The sequence below is a fragment of the Myodes glareolus genome, chromosome 20 (assembly GCF_982192425.1).
Source record: "Myodes glareolus chromosome 20, mMyoGla1.1, whole genome shotgun sequence".
In the NCBI taxonomy this organism is placed as follows: domain Eukaryota; kingdom Metazoa; phylum Chordata; class Mammalia; order Rodentia; family Cricetidae; genus Myodes; species Myodes glareolus.
This window is the reverse complement of record NC_142045.1, coordinates 45,682,258-45,701,661: the sequence shown is the minus strand read 5'-3', so window position 1 is coordinate 45,701,661 and position 19,404 is coordinate 45,682,258. Positions and strand designations below refer to the sequence as shown.

General features: G+C 45.9%; 1 protein-coding gene across 1 annotated transcript in view; it reads left to right on the top strand.

The window, feature by feature from the left end:
- Fgf2 (fibroblast growth factor 2) overlaps positions 1-19,404 on the top strand; it is a 57,220-nt gene that overhangs the window by 30,676 nt on the left and 7,140 nt on the right. The window contains exon 2 of the mRNA XM_085682398.2: positions 10,587-10,690. Within this exon, the coding sequence (XP_085538524.2) occupies positions 10,587-10,690 (104 nt within the window). The remainder of the gene's footprint in view (positions 1-10,586; positions 10,691-19,404) is intronic.

Genomic DNA, 19,404 nt, shown 5'->3' with positions numbered 1-19,404 from the left:
AGGATGAATGGTCACATTGCAGCCACACCCAAGAAGCAGAGGGTGAACAGGAAGTGCGGCCAGGCTCTACGGTCTCAAGTCCGGACCCTGATGACCCACTTCCTCCAGCGAGGCTCCATTCCCTAAATGTCCCACAACCTCTTCAATAGCCGGGGACCGAGTGTTGAAATACACAAGCCCATGAGGGCGTTGCACCGAAACCACAGTTCCACCATCACGGGGGCCCCTCCGCACGCTGTCATGCCGCTCAGCTAACTCCCCAGCACCATGCCTGGCAGCTACAGTCTGTTTCCCATTACAGTGGTTCCCGGGCCACGTATTTTTAGAAACGCTTTAGAAACATTTCTCCATTGAACACATACAGGACTAATGACTTTTATAGGGGAAGCCAGGTGTTTATTTTTAGCTTCCTGTGCTTGGCACTGCCTTGTTTTGCCCTTCCAGAAGACAGCGTAGGGTCCTGAAGTCTAAATTCTTGAGGCGTCAATATTACAGCTATTTTTTTTTTTTTTTTGCCATAAAATGCCCCTGCCAGAGGCTGACAGCATTCTCTCACTTAAACTATATGACTCCCACAAAGCGGGCCAGAGAGAGTCCATGGTGGTTGCATTTGGGGCTCTCGTGTCTCTGAACTAGTCACCGAGGAAAGGGTAAGGGAAGGGCCTGGAGAGATGGCTTGGTGGTTGTGAACACTTGCTGCTCTCCCAGAAGACCTGAGTTCTATCCCCAGGTGGGGAAGTTCCCAACTTCCTGCAACTCCAACCCCAGGGGATCTGATGCCTTCTTCTAGCCTCTGTGGGCACTCACATGCACATCCAAACCCCTTTTCCATGTGTATACATAATTAAACACAATTTACAGAAAAGGAAAGTAAAGGAAGGATTCTCCAACAGCTCGTGACTGTGAGACAGACCAGGGTTCTCTTGTCTCTCTCTGCACTGTGTCTGCTTGACTCTGTGTTGCATCCAGAGCTTTGGGATCCCACACTCTGATTAGATGTTGGCACTGGCGGTCTAGAGCCTTTGTCATAGCACACAAGCCACTGTGCTAGTGGAGGGATGCCGCTCTAGTGAGACTTTGTCTCAAGGAGAAAAGAGTCGGGCCTCCTCAGACATGTGTCTAGACTTGTACCAGTTTTTCTCTGTAGACAGATAGCCTGAGCGTGTCTACTGTAGGGAAGGGAGGGACAGCCTGACAGAGGCGCTCCTGTGGGAAACTGATTTTCTGTGGATTTTTATTGGTCAGAATGGCCTGTAATGGCCTTGTTCTTGGCATGAATCAGATAAACAGTGTCACAGTATTTTAATGTATAGATTAAATGGTGTACCCTAGAAGTAGGATAATTATGGCAGGAGATTCAGAATTTCAAGCATGTTAAATTGTGCTAATTTTGATTAAAATTTTATGTAGATTATTATCATTGATAGTTTCATTTTATTTTGTCATTATTAGGGTTGATAACCAGAAAGAGTTAATGGTTAACATAAACTCCTATGTTCTGGCTGGGCAGTGATGGGAGAACTCAGATTTCTAAGCTGCTTGGCTTTCCTTTCCCCTTTCTCTGGTCCCTTCTTCCCCTGTTTTCCTCTATGACACCAACTCTACCTTGTGTGCAAACACAATTTTTAAAATAAACGTTCTGTGTGTCTGATATGATTGATAAAATTTAGTTTTCTGGTTGAGTCATGAGTAGGGTTTGGGATGGTAGACCAATGAAGAGTTTTTAGAAAGCCTTTTACTGAGAGGAGCCTTGCGAAGCCTCTAAGCCGGATCCGCTTACACACATGCGTGTTGTTGTGCATGCCACACACACGCACAGCGCTGACAGCTTCCCTCTGCAGCAGTGGTCTGGCCTGCTTTCACTCTTTGTTATTCACATGTTCAAGGGATCCCAGTGGCAGATCCTGATCAAAGACACACAGTGGCTCCCGGGTGAACGGTGGCCGCGCTGTACAGTTTAGTTATCAGGGACTGATGAACTTTCGTTCCAAGGAGGCAAGCAAACTTGGTTTAGTTATCTGTTGACTCAAGTGCACCAGCACAGGCCACCACTCAGCGAGACACAGCGTCTTTCTGAACGAGGAAAGAACAAGTGTGTGGGTGTGCTTTGCAGTGAGGATGTCTTGTGTTATACGGCCTGTCGCTGTAGGGTCAAGACAGTGACCTTGATGTATATATAGTTTTAGCTGCTTTCAGACTGTCTTTGTGTGCCATGTGAGAAGTTTTGCTTGGGTTTCAAAGTCCTTGGCTGAGAAATGACAATGGGACTTCCTATGATAAGATTATGCACAGATTTCTTGATGTGTGGGATGGGAGAGGAGGAAGGGTCTTACTATGTAGCATTGTCTAGCCTAAAACTCATTATGTAGACCAGGCTAACACCAAACTTGCAGAGAGCTACCTGCCTTCTGAGTCCTGGGATTAAAGGTGTGTACCACCACGTATGGCCAGAAAAGAAACATTAAAAAGAATGTCCCTGACATGGTTTGTAGATCATACTTGCTCTCTCCTACAAAGTCTCTTGCCCCCGATTAAATGTAAGGTTTCCTAACAAATAGCAATTCCCCAAATAATAAAGCAAAGTAGCTAACATAGCAGGCTATGGTGCTTAAAATCAAGTCCTCTGTCTCTTTTCTTCCCATCTCCCCACTTCCCCAGACAATCTTCCGCCATAGCAGGTGTTCTCTCTGCAGGTGGGAGGGTGAGAGGAGAGGGTGCCTCTGCTAAGGAAGGGGCAATGCTGCTGCAGTGTCCAGCCCGGCTGTCAAATCCAGGCTTTTGTTAAAATCTACCCTCATCATTTCTTCAAGTTTCCTGTGTCCGACATCCTTCCGGGTTATGTTTCTGGTTGTTGCAGTCTAGTCCCCCCCTCAGGGTTGTTTGTGGTCATGGTTCCAAAGGCCTTGCGGAGGTCAAGGCTAGCAGTCGACTTCCAAGCTGTGGTGACGAGGGTCTCTGAGGTCTCCAAGGATCCTGACTTCAGTGGGCTCCTTACCACTCCCGACTCGTACTCTTGACTTCTCAGGTCAATGCTACCCAAGGGAGAGGAGTGACTTTTAAGTAACAATTTTCTCCAAGCAAGCCCTAGACACTTGGCTATTACCATTTTTATTTTGTAAAGAAATTACATTTATTTACGTAGCAAGCCACAAGCCACAGTGTGCTTATGGAGGCCAGACAGGGACAGTTTTTGAGAGTCATTTCTCTCCTTCCACCATGTAGGTCCTAGACTTGAACTCGGGTCCTCAGCCTCAGCAGCTTTGTTCTCGGAGTCCTCGTCAGCCCGTTGCTGCTATCATTTTCCTAAGCGACAGTCTGGGATGTGTGCAGAGAATGGCCGTTACCTGCTGTCATGGTAGACAGTCTTGCTAACTAGCTCCGCTCATTCTGCACTTGATCTTGAAAATCTTTACTTTGGAATAATTTTAGATTATGGAGCATCATGTGATTTCACAGTGGCTCTGTACCCTTTCCTAACCCTTTCTCTAGACTGGTCTCTTATGCAATGATTGCTGTTTCCAAAACTGAAAGACAGGGATGTAACAGAGTGAACTAACCCCAGCCTTATTTGGGGTTCTCCTCTCCTCCCACTGGTGTCAGCTTCTCTGGTCTAGCTCCCAGGCCAGCCGACCGCTATGAAATTGAGCCTCTTGATTTTTAACGTAGAAAATGGTCCCATCTGCAAATAATCATGCCTTTTCGTTAGTTTCCAAATCTGTATGCATGGGCGTGGTGTGTGTATGTATGGTGTGTGAGTGTATGTGGTATGTGTGTATATGTGTGATGTGTATGTGTGGTATATGTATGGTGTGTATGGTTTACTTGTGATTTGCATGTGTGTGGTGTGTGTACTGTATATGTGTGTATGTGGTGTACACTGTGTATGTGTGTATGGTGTGTATATGTGTGTGTATGTATGTGTGTAGTGTATGTATGCGTGTATGGTATATGTGTGTGTGTATGGACGTGGTGTATGTATGTGTATGGTGTATGTGTGGTGTGTATATGTGCGTGTGGTACGTGTATGTATGTGTGTGGTGTGTGTGTGTGTGTATGGTGTATGTGTGTGTGTACGGTGTATGTGTGTGTGGTGCATGTGGTATGTATATGTGTATGTATGTGTGTGTGGCGTGCACTGTACTCTTGTCCCAGATCGACCGAACGACTTCTCTCCTGTAGGTTCAGCTCTCTCTGTTCCTTTCACACACGTGAGCTCTGCAGATCCTGCTCATTCCCTCTTCTGGGAGGTGTCACCCACTTTACAGTCCCCATCTGCTTTGGGTGCAGCCTGTGCTCCCCAGGAACCCAACCTCCACTGTCAGTGTGTCTTGTGTGAGGCGCACATTTCTGTAACTGACATCTGGGATTTCCTATGTGTGTTCTGATGTCAGTGTCATTGGAAATGTCTTTCTGCCGTCTCTAGTCACCTAACCGTTAGCCCTCTCCCAGCTATTCAAACAGAAATGTACCCACGTCGCTCCTCTGAGCTCTCTCTCTTCCCTGTTCTCTGCCTCCCTTTTCCTTCTTTTCCTTCCCCTTCTCCTCTGTCTCCACTCATGAACCCTCTCATACGTGTTGACTACCATTCAGCCTCACTGTTTCTTCTGAACTCTCTTTTCCTGATCTCATGTCATACTAGGAAGCTCCTTGACACAGAATCCAGAGCAGCCTTTGATCCCAGCATACATCTCATGCAGCCAGGCCTGACTGCCTCATACTCCATCAGTGTGGGCCAGGTCTTCTAGCTTCATCCTTTCTGCCATGTGTCTTCTATGAGATGCTCTCTTGTTGGTTGTCTCTTTTCCTGAGCAACTGTTACTTCCCTTTCCATCCAGTTTTTTCAGTTCCCAGGAAACCTCTGATCTCAGGCTAGCTTAGGCATCTTCTGATGTGCAGCGTTCCTATCTCTTATCCATGTCACGGTTTGGATAGACCCCCAGCACCACCACCACCACCGTTGTCAGCTCATGTATCAAATGCTTGGTCACCAGCTCATGGGCTCCAGAAAAGGTGACTGGATCTTGAAGGCTGTGACTTCACCAAGGAACGACTCCATGGCTGAATGGACTAGCAGGAGACTAGGACCCAGTGACAGGAGGCTGGTCACATACTCTTCTTGGTCACCCTTTCTGCTGCCTCTCAGCTTTCCACTGACGCAAGGTGAGCGGCTCTACTCCATCCCACCTTCTTTGCCACGATATCCTGCCTCCTTATGGCCACAAAGCAACAGAGCTAACTGTGCTGGCCTGTTTTTGTCAGCTTAATATAAACTAGCGTTAGCTGGGGAGAGAGAATTTCCTCCATTGGATTAGTCTGTGGGGGGGCATTTTCTTATTAATGATTAACACGGTGGTACCACCCCTGGGCAGACTGAGCAAGTCAGGGAGAGCAAGCCAGTGAGTAATGTTTCTCTATAGTCCCTGCTTCAGTTCCTGCCTGAACTTCCCTCAAGGATGGACCATAAGTTGTAAGCAGAGTAAACCCTTTCCTCCCCTGACATCTAAGTCAACATTCTATTGCTGTGAAGAGACACCATGGCTACGGCAGCTCTTACAAAAGAAAGCATTTAATTGGGGCTGGCTCACAGTTTCAGAGGTTTAATCCATTATCGTCATGGGCGGAAGCCTGCCAGCAGGCAAGTAGACACGATGCTGGAGAGGTAACTGAGAGTTTACATCTTGATCCTTGGGCAGCAGGGAGAAAACTATGAGCCACCAGGCCTAGTTTGAGCTTCTGAAACCTCAAAGCCCACCCTAGTGACACATTTCCTCCAACAAGGCTACATCTTCCTAATAGAGCCACTCCCTGGTGACCAAGCATTCAATTCTATGAGCCTGTGGGGCCCATTCTTTTTCAAACCACCCCACCTAAGTTGCTCTTGGTCAGTGTTTTCTGACGGCGGCAGAAAAATCACACTGGGTCATCAGCTGACTCAACCCTTTGAGTCTGAGCCAAATTATCTTTTCCGCTGTGAGTTGTTGTCTCATCTTCTTTTGGCGACAAGTCTCTCACTGGCTTGGATCTCAACAAGTAAAGTAGGCTGGCTGGCCTTGGAACTCAGGGACCTGCTTGTCTCCAGCTCCCCAGGACTGGGATTACAAGGACACAGCACCACGCCCAGTTTATATGCGGGTCCTGGAGTTGGAGCACAGGTCCTTGTGTTAGGTCAAGCTCTTTTACTGAAAGCATCCCCTCGGTCTTCAGTGTCACTGAATATCATGTTGATTCTATGAGAAAACTTCTTGGATAGAATCATTAATTTGGACCATTCAAAGTACAGTGGGCACATCAGAAAGGATGGCTTGCCATCCTGGTGGGGTTAGTATTTTTACACATCCTATTGAAATTGTGGTACTGACAGGATAAAGATGTATTAGATGATGTCCACCCTAGCTAAAAGGCCAAGCTTTATTGATAATGTCATAAGATTGATGCATTTAATCTATATGTCAGTTTTTGTTTCAAATACTTTAGCGTTCTGCCATACACTGCCTGTGTAAAATGTCTGACCTCATACCATTGTGCACTGTATTGATCATCTCTGGTTGAGCCTCTTGCCTTGGTCTGGGTTGTCATGTGTTGCCACGTCAGCTTGGGTGGAGGCGTTTATTTCACATCTTCCACATCTATTCTCACTTTCAACTTGCTTGCATCTTTTCACCCTCACCATAACAGCAAAATAACAGGCATCAGTAAACACTGCTTACTGACAACTCTCCACATTAATGATCTCGATTCCCTAATTAAAAGACGCAGACTAACGGCTTGGATTAGAAAACAAAGTTCATCTTTCTGCTGTATCCAAGAAACACACCTCACCACCAAAGACAAAGGCGGATATCCCCTTAGGGTAAAAGGGATGATCACGGCTGTGCACCAGCTACTGTGAATGGACCATCTGTGCTTGGACTTATGTTTCGGTTTGAGCACAGTTCAATGACGGAGCCGGCTATTTTTTTAAGTCTCTACATTAATGTCCACTGCTCAGTGGGTAAATGGCTGACAGCATCTAAGAACGTGTCACCTGAGAGGTCTTTGAAGGAAGCTGAGTGAGTGACCCTGAGTGATGACATTTACCCTGAGGCTAACACTGATCCATCCACAGTCACCATTGGGAGTGGAAATGCACATTAGGAAGGGTGAGCTGGAACTGAGGCTGAGTTTGTTGACAGGAGCAGAAGGGCGGATTGGTGACAACCTGGCACAAAGCACAAGCTAGAGCCTAAATCTTTGCAGGTCACCTGTTCTGGAGTACCTCGGACCTAGCCTGGTCACTGGAACATGAGAGCACTAAAATCTACCTCCCTTGCTTTTCCCAGTGATAGTGTGAGATTTCCCACTCCTATTACATGTTTAGGTTCTGTGTTTTGATAGTCTTCTCTTCATTTTATATTATCTTTTAAACTCAGTAGAAGAGTTTGGCCCGGGGAACTTTGTGCTTTACTGGGCCAATGCTCTCTGGAGCCAGGGGTGACTTGCACAGAGAGAGCTGGAAATGACATACCCAGCAGAACTACTGTTTTAGAATATGAATTCTCAAACACACATAAGATAGAGTAGAATCATGAAATACCATGTTTTGCATAGACTTGAAGCACATCAATTGTGTTTTACTTCCCCTACCTCCTCCATACAGTCAGACACAGACTGCAGGAGTATTTTAATACTAATCTCCTATATTAGGTCTCATTTTGTATATATAATGATTTTCTGATCGGAACAACTGTGTGATATAATCACTGAAACATAGTCATATCTAGCAATTTTAATAATTATTTTAGAGTCTTTCAGAAGCTGTTCTGTGCTGCTTCGTTAGCTACTTATAAACAGTAGGGAAATTAAATTTACCTTACAATCATATTTCATTGGCTTCTAAAATTTTGAAATGTCATTAGGGTTTTCTACTCCTGTAAGTAGTGCCCAGATGGACCTGTGGGCTGTTTGTACTGGAGGACTTACGACTTCCTTTTTTCCTGGGACCAAACACATCTGATGAACACTCTGTACCCGACCCTGTTATAATGACTTACATCATAGGTTTTTACTGGGCAGAGTTGTAAGAACTTTGGCAGTAAAATTTGGTATTATTTTGAGTTTGAAATGGCCATCCTGGGCTCACATGTTTGACTATCTTGTCCCCAGCTGGGTGCTGTTTGGGGACTCTGCTGGTATGGGTGGGTCACTGGAGGAGAGGGCCTGGCCCTGCTTCTGGTCCTATTGATCTACCAAGGTGGCTGTCACGTTGTCTCACTGAACTGCCCACCACACCTTCCTGGTACAAAGGACTACACCCCCTGAAACCTTGAGCTACAATTGAAATGAAAGAGGGAGAGAGGGAGAGAGGGGGAGAGAGAAAGAGAGACAGAGACAGAGACAGAGACAGAGAGAGAGGAGAGGCAGAAGCTGCTTCTTCGAGAGGGAGACAGAAAAGGAAGGGACTCAGGCTGCAAGCAGAAAGGAAGGCCTGCCTGCCTCAGTGGACTGGGGTCGGGGGAGTGGGCGTGGCTTGTTTCTTAAAGAGACAGAACAGATCATTGCAACAATAAACTTTCCTTCCTTTAGTTTGCTTCTCTCTGGTATTTTGTCACGGTCTGGGCTTTGTTAAGAATTCACAAAATTGCCGGGTGATGGTGGTGTACAACTTTAATCCCAGCAATTGGGAGGCAGAGGAAGGTGGATCTCCGTGAGTTCAAGGCCAGCTTGGTCTACAGAAAGAACTCAACAACGTTCGGGGCTACACACAGAGAAACTCTGTCTTGAAAGACAAACAAAAGAATTCACAAAGATTTATTTAACCTCAGGACTTGTTTTTAGGTAACATTTGTTATCCAAAATACATTTTTGGAAAGGCTGTCCTAGCAGGCAAATGTTCCCTTGAAATGGCAAAATAGAAGTGTTTAACTTCATTTTACTCTCAATTAATTGGATAACTTTTTGTCCAAACCACATTATCAAAATCAGGTAATACGTCGTTCTGTTTTCCTGAAATCTACATAATGTAGTGTAGTGTGCTAGGCCACACTGCATGGGCGAATCATGTGTGAACATATTGGATTTCCACCGATACTTATAAAATAAGAATAGCTAAACAGAAAGTCCCTCAAGAGGAAAAATAATACATTGAGAAATGGAAAGAAAAGGTAGAAATAAGATGTGAGGAAGCCAGGGAGACCGTCCAGGAACAGCAGTGGACTGAATTGCTCTTTATTTGTGAGAAATTGGTCAATCACGGCTTTAAAATTGTTTAAGCAGTTGCACAGACATCTTGCAAATGTCCTCATTTCCACGTAGTCTTAAAATACATTTATTTTGTTAAAAACAAAAACCCAACAGAAACTTTGTTCTAATTAACTCATAAGTAGAAACACCACAGAGCCGGTTTAAGAAAGCCATTCAAGGCTTTCCCAGTTCTGTCCGGTTAGAGTGGCCATGCTGAAGCCATAGAGCTTCGCGTGGAGTCTCACACTGAGTACCAGCTGCGTGTTCATTCACATGTCTACCCCGGGGAAAAGATGAGGACCGACCTGAAGTTAGGAAACTTAGCCTTCTGTCCTCTCTGATGCCTCCGCTGTGCCCGGTCTTTCCTCATCACCCAGTGCCTGCTCATTCCCCCTTGTGAATGCTATCCCCAGGCCTGCTCCTTTTGTACACACACTTAGAACCACAGGGCAGGGTCTGCATGGGAGGGAAAGCGGGAGGGTTTTCTCTGAGTCCGGGCGGCCTTACTTAACATTACGCTTTAAAACTCCACCTGTTCTGAGATTTTCATGGGTTTCTTCTTTACAGCAGAATAATATCCATCTGTTTGATGAGGATACCTAGGCTGGGTAGTTTCTTTGCTGTAGTAAACAGCAGCAGACACACGGGTGTGCCAGGCTCTCTGTGGTCGGCTGTCAAGCATTCTGCGGATATGCCCAGGAGTAGAGTAGCTGGAGCATATGGTGACTGTTTAAAAACATGAATGGTTAACAGGGTCAAAGAAGGCCAGCGAGGGTACTTGTTCTCCACCCATTCCCTCCTTTGTCCTCTGTAGCCCAGCTCAAGTGACATCCTCTCAGCTCCTTCTATACTTGCTGATCTTCACATTAGATCAGTACCTTGCTGGCACGGTGTGCGTGTATGTATGTGTGTGTGTGTGTGTGTGTGTGTGTGTGTGTATCTGTGTGTGATGTGTATGGTGTGTGTGTTGTGTGATGTGTATTTATGTGTGATGTGTATGGTGTGTGTGTTGTATGATGTGTATTTATGTGTGATGTGTATGGTGTGTGTGTTGTATGATGTGTGTGTGGTGTGATGTTTGTGGTGTGGTATGTGGCATGTGTGTGTGTGTGATGTGTGTTAATGTGTGGTGTGTTATGTATGTATAGAGTATATTGGTTTGTGTGTGTGGTATGGTGTGTGTTTGTTTATGTGTGTTATGTGTGTGTGTGGTATGCTATGTGTGTTTTGTGTATGTGTGCTATGTGGTATGGTGTGTGTTGTGTATGTTTGTGGTGTGTGTGTGTGTGTGTGTGTATTCCGTGTATAGTCATATTCCCTCTTTACTTTCTGGTGCCATAAAGATAATTTTTCTGTGTTACTTACAGTCAAACTACAGCTCCAAGCAGAAGAGAGAGGGGTTGTGTCGATCAAGGGAGTGTGTGCAAACCGGTACCTTGCTATGAAGGAAGATGGACGGCTGCTGGCTTCTGTGAGTAGTCCTTTCTTGGGGTTTTCTTTCATTTGTTTTGTGCGATTCTTTACTAGCATTGGAACTGAGTCTTTGTTTAGGTTTTATGTGCATCACTTTAATCTTCGGATTCCCCTAGGTAACAGCATTCTCTGCATTTCACAGACTTTGGGACTCCAGTAGGGAGGGATACACAGTTCACGTGAGGGCAAGGCCAGGCATTGTGCAGTCCCGTTGACTCCAGACTCCAAATCGCTACAAGCTGGCCTTGGCAGGATAATCGACAAGGCTGGCAATGTGCTGGGCCCACAATAGTCGTTTGGTAGCTAAAAGTGTTTTAAGACCCTCTACTAGAGTAGCCCATGCCTGTAGTGTACAGTATGGCAGATGCGCTGGACAGCAGCCTTTCAAAGCAAGTATTGTGCGTTCTCTGCCCCTAATGGGTCCACTGTGCAGGAAGGCAGAGGAAGTAGTGTGTGGGTGCTTTATTGAGTTCCTTCTGTATTTCACACATATACATAGTATACATACAGGAGAAGGTTGGAAGTAGTTTAGGGAAGACAGGGACCAGCTTGTGGAGAATGCAGGGAGGTGGCTTCTACGCAGGGTCTGAGGTGAAAAGGATCCCAGGCAGAGGTTGAGCTGAACCTGTGGATCCAAGAGGCCACTTAGCATATCTCTCAAATTACATGCTGCTCACCACAGCTGGGGTGTGAACAGGAGAGGACAGAACACAATTAAAGGGACCAGAGAAGGCTGGCAAGGCAACCAGCCAAGCCTGCTGTCAAGTCTTACATCATGCTAACCAAGCTCCCTGCTGAGGCTACAGAGTTCCCCGGGCCAGCAGGGGTTGCCTCTGGGGGAGAGCACTCTGGCACAGTGGCTTAGAGGAGCCTGAGAGGCTAATCAGAGTTAAAGAGGAAACACTGCTATGGCCAGAACAATCGAGGGCATCTCGTAGGGACCGGGGAAGGAGGGTGAGGTAGACAGAGGCACATGACTCTGGGCTCACATTAAAGCACTATTTATGCTGCCCGCTGCCGTTCACATATGGCGAAGCTAGCTGTTGGAGAGAACACTAAGCAGCCTCCAGCAAGCTATCTTTTACCCCCTTATCTGCATTCTTCTGCATTCCCTGCCTCCGTGGCCTTGTTTTGTGCTGGAGGACATTCCTCCTAGGCTTTACCAGCGGTTTCTCTGCAGTCACAGGACCAAAGTTTCTTCCTGATAAAGGAACTGCAGACTCTCTGGACGCCACCAAAACACAAGCAGCGTTTGCAGGGCTGGCCTTGTTTTGATCATAACTGGCTGTGGACAGCACTAGCCCGGGAGCCTTGAGGCTCCATCCTTCCCTTTGTTTTAACCTGGCGTGTAACTGGATCCTGGGGAGCCTAGACGGCAATCATGAAAGGAACCGGTCTCAAGAACTCAGGTGGGTTGGCTGGTTCGTCTGCAATGATTAGAAAGCACCATGGCTGTCAAGAGCTCTGGAGATGGAAGCCACCCACCTGCCACCACCATCTCTGTGACAACTGGGTCACAAATGAGAGGAAAGAAATCAAAGATGATAGCGTTGAACATGGAGTTGTGTTCAACAGAAATCGCAGAGATTTCTGTTTCTCTTGACAAATGGGTGTCAAACTTCCTAATGTACTAAAACTAGGCAGTGTTTCCAAGTCCCTTCCTCAGCAAAGGCGTTGCAAGGTGAAGGCCGTCTTGCCCTACTGAGTCTTTCTGGATTTCTGTCCCCTTAGTGTGTGACAACTCTTCATGATGCGACACATTGCCACTAAGTTGATAGAGTAAAAGTCAGTTTAGGAAAGTTTAGGAAACTGTCACAAACTCCCAGCTGGGACAAAATCCAGTTGTTAAACACACACACACACACACACACACACACACACACACACACACACGGACAGTTCAAGATTTTTCAGGCTCTTCTGAGCAGGGCACCAGCCAGATCAGCTGTGGTAACAGCTGGCGTGTGTTCCAGCCCCCATCCGAGGCTCTGCCCCGCCAAGTCACGAGCTACTCTCTGGACTCAGCATCTAGTTCAGATGGCTGGCTGCCGTGCAGTCTCAGAAAGTCCCTCTTCTCTGCTGGTCAGGGTGGGCCGAGTCTTCTAGTGAAGAAGTAGGTGCTGTCCCTCACAGCAGGAGAGGTGCCGATGGCCTTGCTAAGGGGCCCTTCTCCCTGAGTCTGATCTGCCATACTGAGTGTCAACAGTAATGACTTCTGGAGTAACTCCAGGGTCCCGATCGGGGAACCATCACTTGGGGATGTGCGTGGGCCTTGTGTCTGGAGAAGCTGTTGTAAGCTTGTGCTTGCTCAGGCTTAAGACTGGCCACCTTCTAGCTGGCCCCATGTCACCCTGTGTGTGTGAGGCCAACACAGGATTGCTGTGAATGTCACCCACTGAGAGAAAATGGGGACATTACCGCTTCTAGGGATAGTTGAGAAGGCTTATTGTGCGTAGGAGAAGAGAACAGACGGAGGGGGCATCTGGAAGAGTCCAGACTGAACACGGCCAGCAGAATAGACCAGGCCATGAGAGGAGGGAGGGTAGAGAGCAAGCAAGGAAGAGAAGAGAGGGGGGAGCAAGTGAGGGGAGGGACCAGGAGCCAAGAGTGGAGAACCAAGAGCACGAGGACTGAGAGCGCCAAGAAGGAGGCCAGGAGGAGGGAAAGAGCACAGGGCCAAAAGGGCTGGGTTCTATAAAAGAGGAGCTGAGGAAGGGAAGGGAAGCTCAGGGCTGGGGTTTCGGGGTAGGGGATGAGAAGAGTTGAGAGCCAGGATTCTGTAGCTGGTCTTGTGGTGCAGACAGAGCCTGGCAGCCAGGGTCCACTCTGATGTGTTAATAGGCTCCCCAATTAGCTGTTTGTCTTGAGTTTCTTTGGGACCTAACATCCGCTCCCAAACACATCCTCTTGGAGGCAACGGCACTCAGAGAGCTGTGCTGGCTTCACTGCTGGCTGAAGGTACAAGAAAGGACTGCGGCACCTTTACATGACAATGGTCTGATTTGCTTGTGCATGTATCACTGTGTGCAGTTCTTGTGGAGACCACAAAGGGAAGCAGATCTCCTGGAACTGGAGTCAATAGACAGTTGTGCACCTTGTTTTGCCCAGGATCTCTTGCTCGAGCTTGCCAAGTAGGCTAAGCTGACTGAACTGAAAGCCCCAGGGTCCTCAGCCTCCACTTCAACAATGCAGGGATTGCAAGCACATGACACCATGCCTTTTTTGTCATATATATATATATATATATATATATATATATATATATATACACACACACATATATACACACACACATATATATACACACACATACACACACACATATATATACACACACACACACATACACACACACGTATATACACACACACATACACACACACACATACACACACACACATACACATACACACACACACACACACACACACACACATATAAAATCAGGTCCGACTACATAGCCTTGGCTAGCCTGGGACTGCCTATGTGTAGCTGAGGCTTTCTGTCCCACCCAGAAACCCGTTTCTGATTAACCATTCTGAGGCTTAATATCAATTACAATTGTTTGACCAATGGTTCAGACCTCTTACTGCCTAGATCTACATATAAATTAACCCCATTTCTATTGATCCTTGTAGTGCCATGAGGCTATGGCTTATTGGTAATGCTTGAACATCTTTCTTCTTTGGCAGCTACATGGAGTCCCCCTGATTTTTCTCTCTCCTCCATTTTTGGATTTTCTGCCTGGCTCTATTCAATCTTGCCATCGGCCAAATCGGATTTGTTTATCAGTCAATAAAAACAACACATATACAGAAGGACATCCTACACCATCTTCCCTTTTCTGTTTAATTAAAAAGGAAGGTTTTAACTTTAACATAGTAAAACTACATATAACAAAAACAGTTACCAAGCAAGAATTACAGCTACAACATTTAGTCTATTTGTATTAGGCAAAACAAAGGAAAATACTCTATCATCTATCTTATCTTTGTGAGTCTAAAGTTTCATACCTATTTATCTTTTGTCATTAATAAGGAAAAGTATATAACTGTCTAGTCTTTAACTCCATCAAAGACCCCAGAAGGATATAATATTACCTAACTAAACAGGAAGTGCATTGTAAACAACTTCCAAAACTCTAGAAATGACATCTAGCTGCCTGGAGAGTCACCTAAAGTTCTTCTGTAATGTTGGGGCATCCAACTTCAGCCTATAGGCCCATAGTATATTTCAGATTTATTAATGAAGCAGTAAATTTGAACATCTGTTCTATCTTGTACTGGCAAAGTTTATCAGTTGCTTTCTTCTGTGTTCTGCAGAGTGTCTGGCAGTTTTTCCTATGAAGCAGGAATCATTAAGGACCATCCTGTAACATGAGGGGACCTGCTTGTTGGGGTTTATGTCCTGCCCAGTTCCCCACAGCCAGCAAGCCCCAAAGAAAATCACACAGAGATCTCCATAAGTTATAAAACTGCTTGGCCCATTAGCAGGAATCTGCAATGCTGTGCTTAGGCTTGAATACTGTGGCATCTGTGCATCACAGCCTGCACAAGAAACAAAACCAGGAAGCTATTCTTAGCTCTGTCCATGAACTCCAGAACCCACCCCTTTTTTTTTAAACTTTCACAGGTCATGTGAATGTATGTGCCTCACGTTGGCGCAGATATAGCTGGAGGCTTTCTGTCCCACCCTCCTTTTCCTGATTAACCACTCTGAGGCTTAATATCAATTACTATTGTTTGGTCAATAGCTCAGACTTTTTATTAGCTAGCTCTACATATAAATTAACCCATTTCTATTGATCTGTGTAGCACCATGAGGCTGTGACTTTTTGGTAATGCTCAGACATTTTTTTCCTTGGGTGGCTACATGGTGTCTCCTGACTCCGCCTTCTCCTCCATATCTCTGTTTGGATTTCCCACCTAGCTCTATTCTATCTTTCCATTGGCAAAATCAGCTTAATTTATCAGCCAATAAAAGTCTCACATATACAGAAGGACATCCCACATCGCCTTTGTAGATCAGGCTGACCTCTGATGCCTCTGTCTCCTAAGTACTGTGATTAGAGACAGGTGCTACTATGCCTGGCAGTGGCAGGCTTTTTAAATGTGAGTCTGGAGCTCAGATGCAGGTCCTCATGCTTGCATGGCAAACTCTTTGCCGGCATCTCTCCAGCCCTGGAAAACATTTGTTAAAAGAGATGTTCCTCTTTTCAAAGCAAGGAAATATGAATGTCCAAACAGCGGCTGTACCCCACTGCAAAGGCCTGTATTTGGAGATAGAGTTGTAGTTTTTTGATACATGGCAGGCTTCTTACTCAGTTTCTTTTTGTTTGTTATTTTGTTTGAGACAGGGTTTCTCTGTGTAACCCTGGCTGTCCTGTCTGTAGACCAGGCTGGCCTTGAACTCACAAAGAGCCACCTGCCTCTGCCTGCTAGGATTAAAGGCACGTGCTACCACTACCTGGCATACTTGAGGGGTTTTAACAGTGAGATGGATTCTATAATGCAAAAAAGTAGGGAAAATAGTGTTTTAGGGTTCAGTATGCAGCTTGAACGTCTACACTAATCAAATCTGTCAGAAACAAGAGTTGTTTTTTTTTTAAGCTGCATCATTGTAAAAAGATGAACTGCTTGATTGAATGCAGAAAGTATGGTCAAGTAAGAATCACTGCTCTCAGAAGCCACTCCCAACAATTCTCCACAGCCTTTTTATAAGATTGAGACCACATAGGCTCTTAATTTTTCCCATTTGTGGTTTTTATTTAGTTTTGAAATCCTCAACAGGGATACTTGCACCACATCTGCTTTGAATTCTCAGAACTGGCACAATCAAATGCATTTTGAGATTCCTATTGAGCAAACGTCTTCATAAGCCAAAATTGCAGAAATCAAAGTACTGTAAATGAGTAAATAACTCAGAAAACAGAGCATGGGGAAGTGGCTCTAAGGTTCAAACCTACAACTGAGCAGAGGACCAGAGCCAACATGCACACAGGAGAGGTACTGGGAAGCCGCAGGGCATCTTGCTGTGTCACAGATCTCTCTAACTCTGGATGTCATCCGATCCAGTGAGGCCTGGAGAAGGGACAGAGCTTGTTCAGAAATTGTACACATGAGCTAGGGGGTGAGGCAAAGCTGAAACCCAGGCTGCCTGACTGGCTGGAAGCCGTCGTGGATGTTAGACTCTTGGAAAAAGCCATCTGAGTTTCCCCAGAGAGTCTGTAGTCAGTACAGATAAACCACAGTCTATATTTCAACTCAAAGCTGGCTTTCTCTGGCTCTGTTTCTCCCCTATTCAGATTCTGCAACATCAGTGTAGCTTTGACCTATCTAAAATATTTTATTTGCTCATTAATTTAGGAGATGTTTATTGACCACTTACTATGTGGTGGGCATGGATACCATAACAGATATACTAAATCAAAATTCCACATGGATTTTATAGGAAGGGTGCCACCAAGTAGCAGTTTGCTCTCTCTCTCTCTCTCTCTCTCTCTCTCTCTCTCTCTCTCACTCTCTCTCTGATTATTTCGAGACAGAGTTTCTCTGTGTAACAGTCCTGGCTGTCCTGGAACTAAGTCATGTAGATCAGGCTGGCCTCGAACTCAGACATCTGCCTGCCTCTGCCTCCCAAGTGCTGGTACTAAAGGTGTGCACCACCATCTAGCTGCAGTTTACTCTCTTACTATGCTAGTTTTATTAATTCTTTGAGAATTCCTTATATTTTGATCATATTCGTTCCCCATTCTTTCCCCTAACCTCTCCAATATCTATCCCCACCTTCCCACCCCTCCCAACTTTATACTGTATTTCTTAAAAACCCACTGAGTTCAATTTGTGCTGCTCATACACTCCTGGGTGTGGGTCATACAATGGAGTATCAGGGGTCACACCCTTTAGGAAAACTGGTTCTCTGCCCTAGAAGTCATCACTGTCAGGGGTGGAGGCTGGCAAGCCCCTCCTTCCTCCTGCGTAGAATGCAGACTGGCTTGATCTTGTGTTAATCTTGTGCAGGCAGCGACAGCAGCTGGGAAAGTAGCTCATACTCTTTAGGGATGATTACATTCAGCCCCTGGAGAAATTATTTTCTGCATGTGTACGTGTGATGGAGGTGGTGTGGGTGGTGCAAGTGTGTGCACGTGCAGACAGAGGCCCAAGGTTGACATCTCGTATCTTCCTTGATCACTGTCCACCTTATGTACCAAGGCAGGGTGTCAGGGCACTTTTATGTCAACTTGATAGAAACTCTAGTCATTTGGGAAGAGGGAACCTTGGTTGAGAAAATGCCCCCCCCCACAGATTAACCCATTATGGTGTGTTTTCTTGATTGTTGATTGATGTGGAAGGGCCCAGCTTACTGTGGGCAGTGCTGGCCCTGGGCTGGTGGTCCTTGGTGTTCTTATAAAGCAGACTGAGAAATCCATATGGGAGAAAGTTAGTGAGTAGCCCCCCCGCATGACCTCTGCATCAGTTCCTGCCTCTAGAGTCCTCTCCCAACCTCCCACAGTCCTGGACTGTGATGTGGAACTATAAGCTAAAATAAACCCTTTTCTCCCAAAGTTGCTTTTGGTCATGGTGTGCTATCACAGCAATAGAAACAATAATGAAGGCACAAGATTTCTTGCTGAATCTGGAGCGAGTTTGCTAGTGTAGCTAGCCAGCTTGCTCTGGGGAATCTGTCTTCCCTGTGCTGGGCTTACAGGTGACTACCACTTCCACCTGGCTTTTATGTAGGTTCTGGACTTCTCAACTTTTGTCCTCATACTTGCCTAGCAATACTTTCTCCACTAAGATGTCCCTCCAGGCAGAGGAGTTCTTTCCTGGTAACATTAGCAGGTCTAGGATTGGTCTTTTTGTATCACTTGTGTTTTAACTTTGTCGTGTGGCTTTACACATTTAGGGGGGACAGTGCATGTCTGGTGTAGTTATATACTGTATAATGATCACGTCAGGGTAAACTTTTCTTAAAAATACAATTTGCTTTTATAACAGTTTTAAGTTTGCAGGAAAGTCAGCAAGATAGTCCACTATGTATCTCGCACCAGGGCAGCTGGCTGCCTGTCACACTGTGATACCAGTAGCTAAAGTCCACACTGACTTACAAAACTTTAATTTTTCCCTGAAGATCCTATTCAGAGCCAGCTTTGGTCATCCTGTCTCTGGAGTTTCCTCTAGACAGTGACCATTTCTTAGACTCTCCTTATTTTTCACTACTTTGACATTCAGGCAATTTAAGGATCCTCCAGTTTGGGATTTCCTGGTGTTTTTCTTGTGGCTAGACAGAGTCCCAAAAGTTTGAGAGGACAACCGCAGAAGTACAGACTTCATCATCTGGCTGAGAGAGTGGGTGTGCTGAGAGAGTGGGTGTCTCCGCTCTGAAGTTAGTCTTTCCTTTCCTTGGAAAGGGAGTCACTAAGAAGGAGTTCATTGTTAAGGGATGGGGCATCATAAGGAAGTCACCATGCAGCAGTTCACACCTAGGGGAGGTTGTTGCAGGAAGGGTGTCGCTATGCAGCCGTTCACACATAGGAGATAGTGTGTTGCAAGTAGGAAGTCATCAGGCAGCTATCCACACCTGGGGGGGGCTTTTTGCAGACAGGAAGTCACCATGCAGCTGGTCACACCTAGGGGATGGTGTGTTGCAGGTAGGATATCACCATGCAGTTCACACCTAGGGGATGGTGTGTTGCAGGTAGGATATCACCAT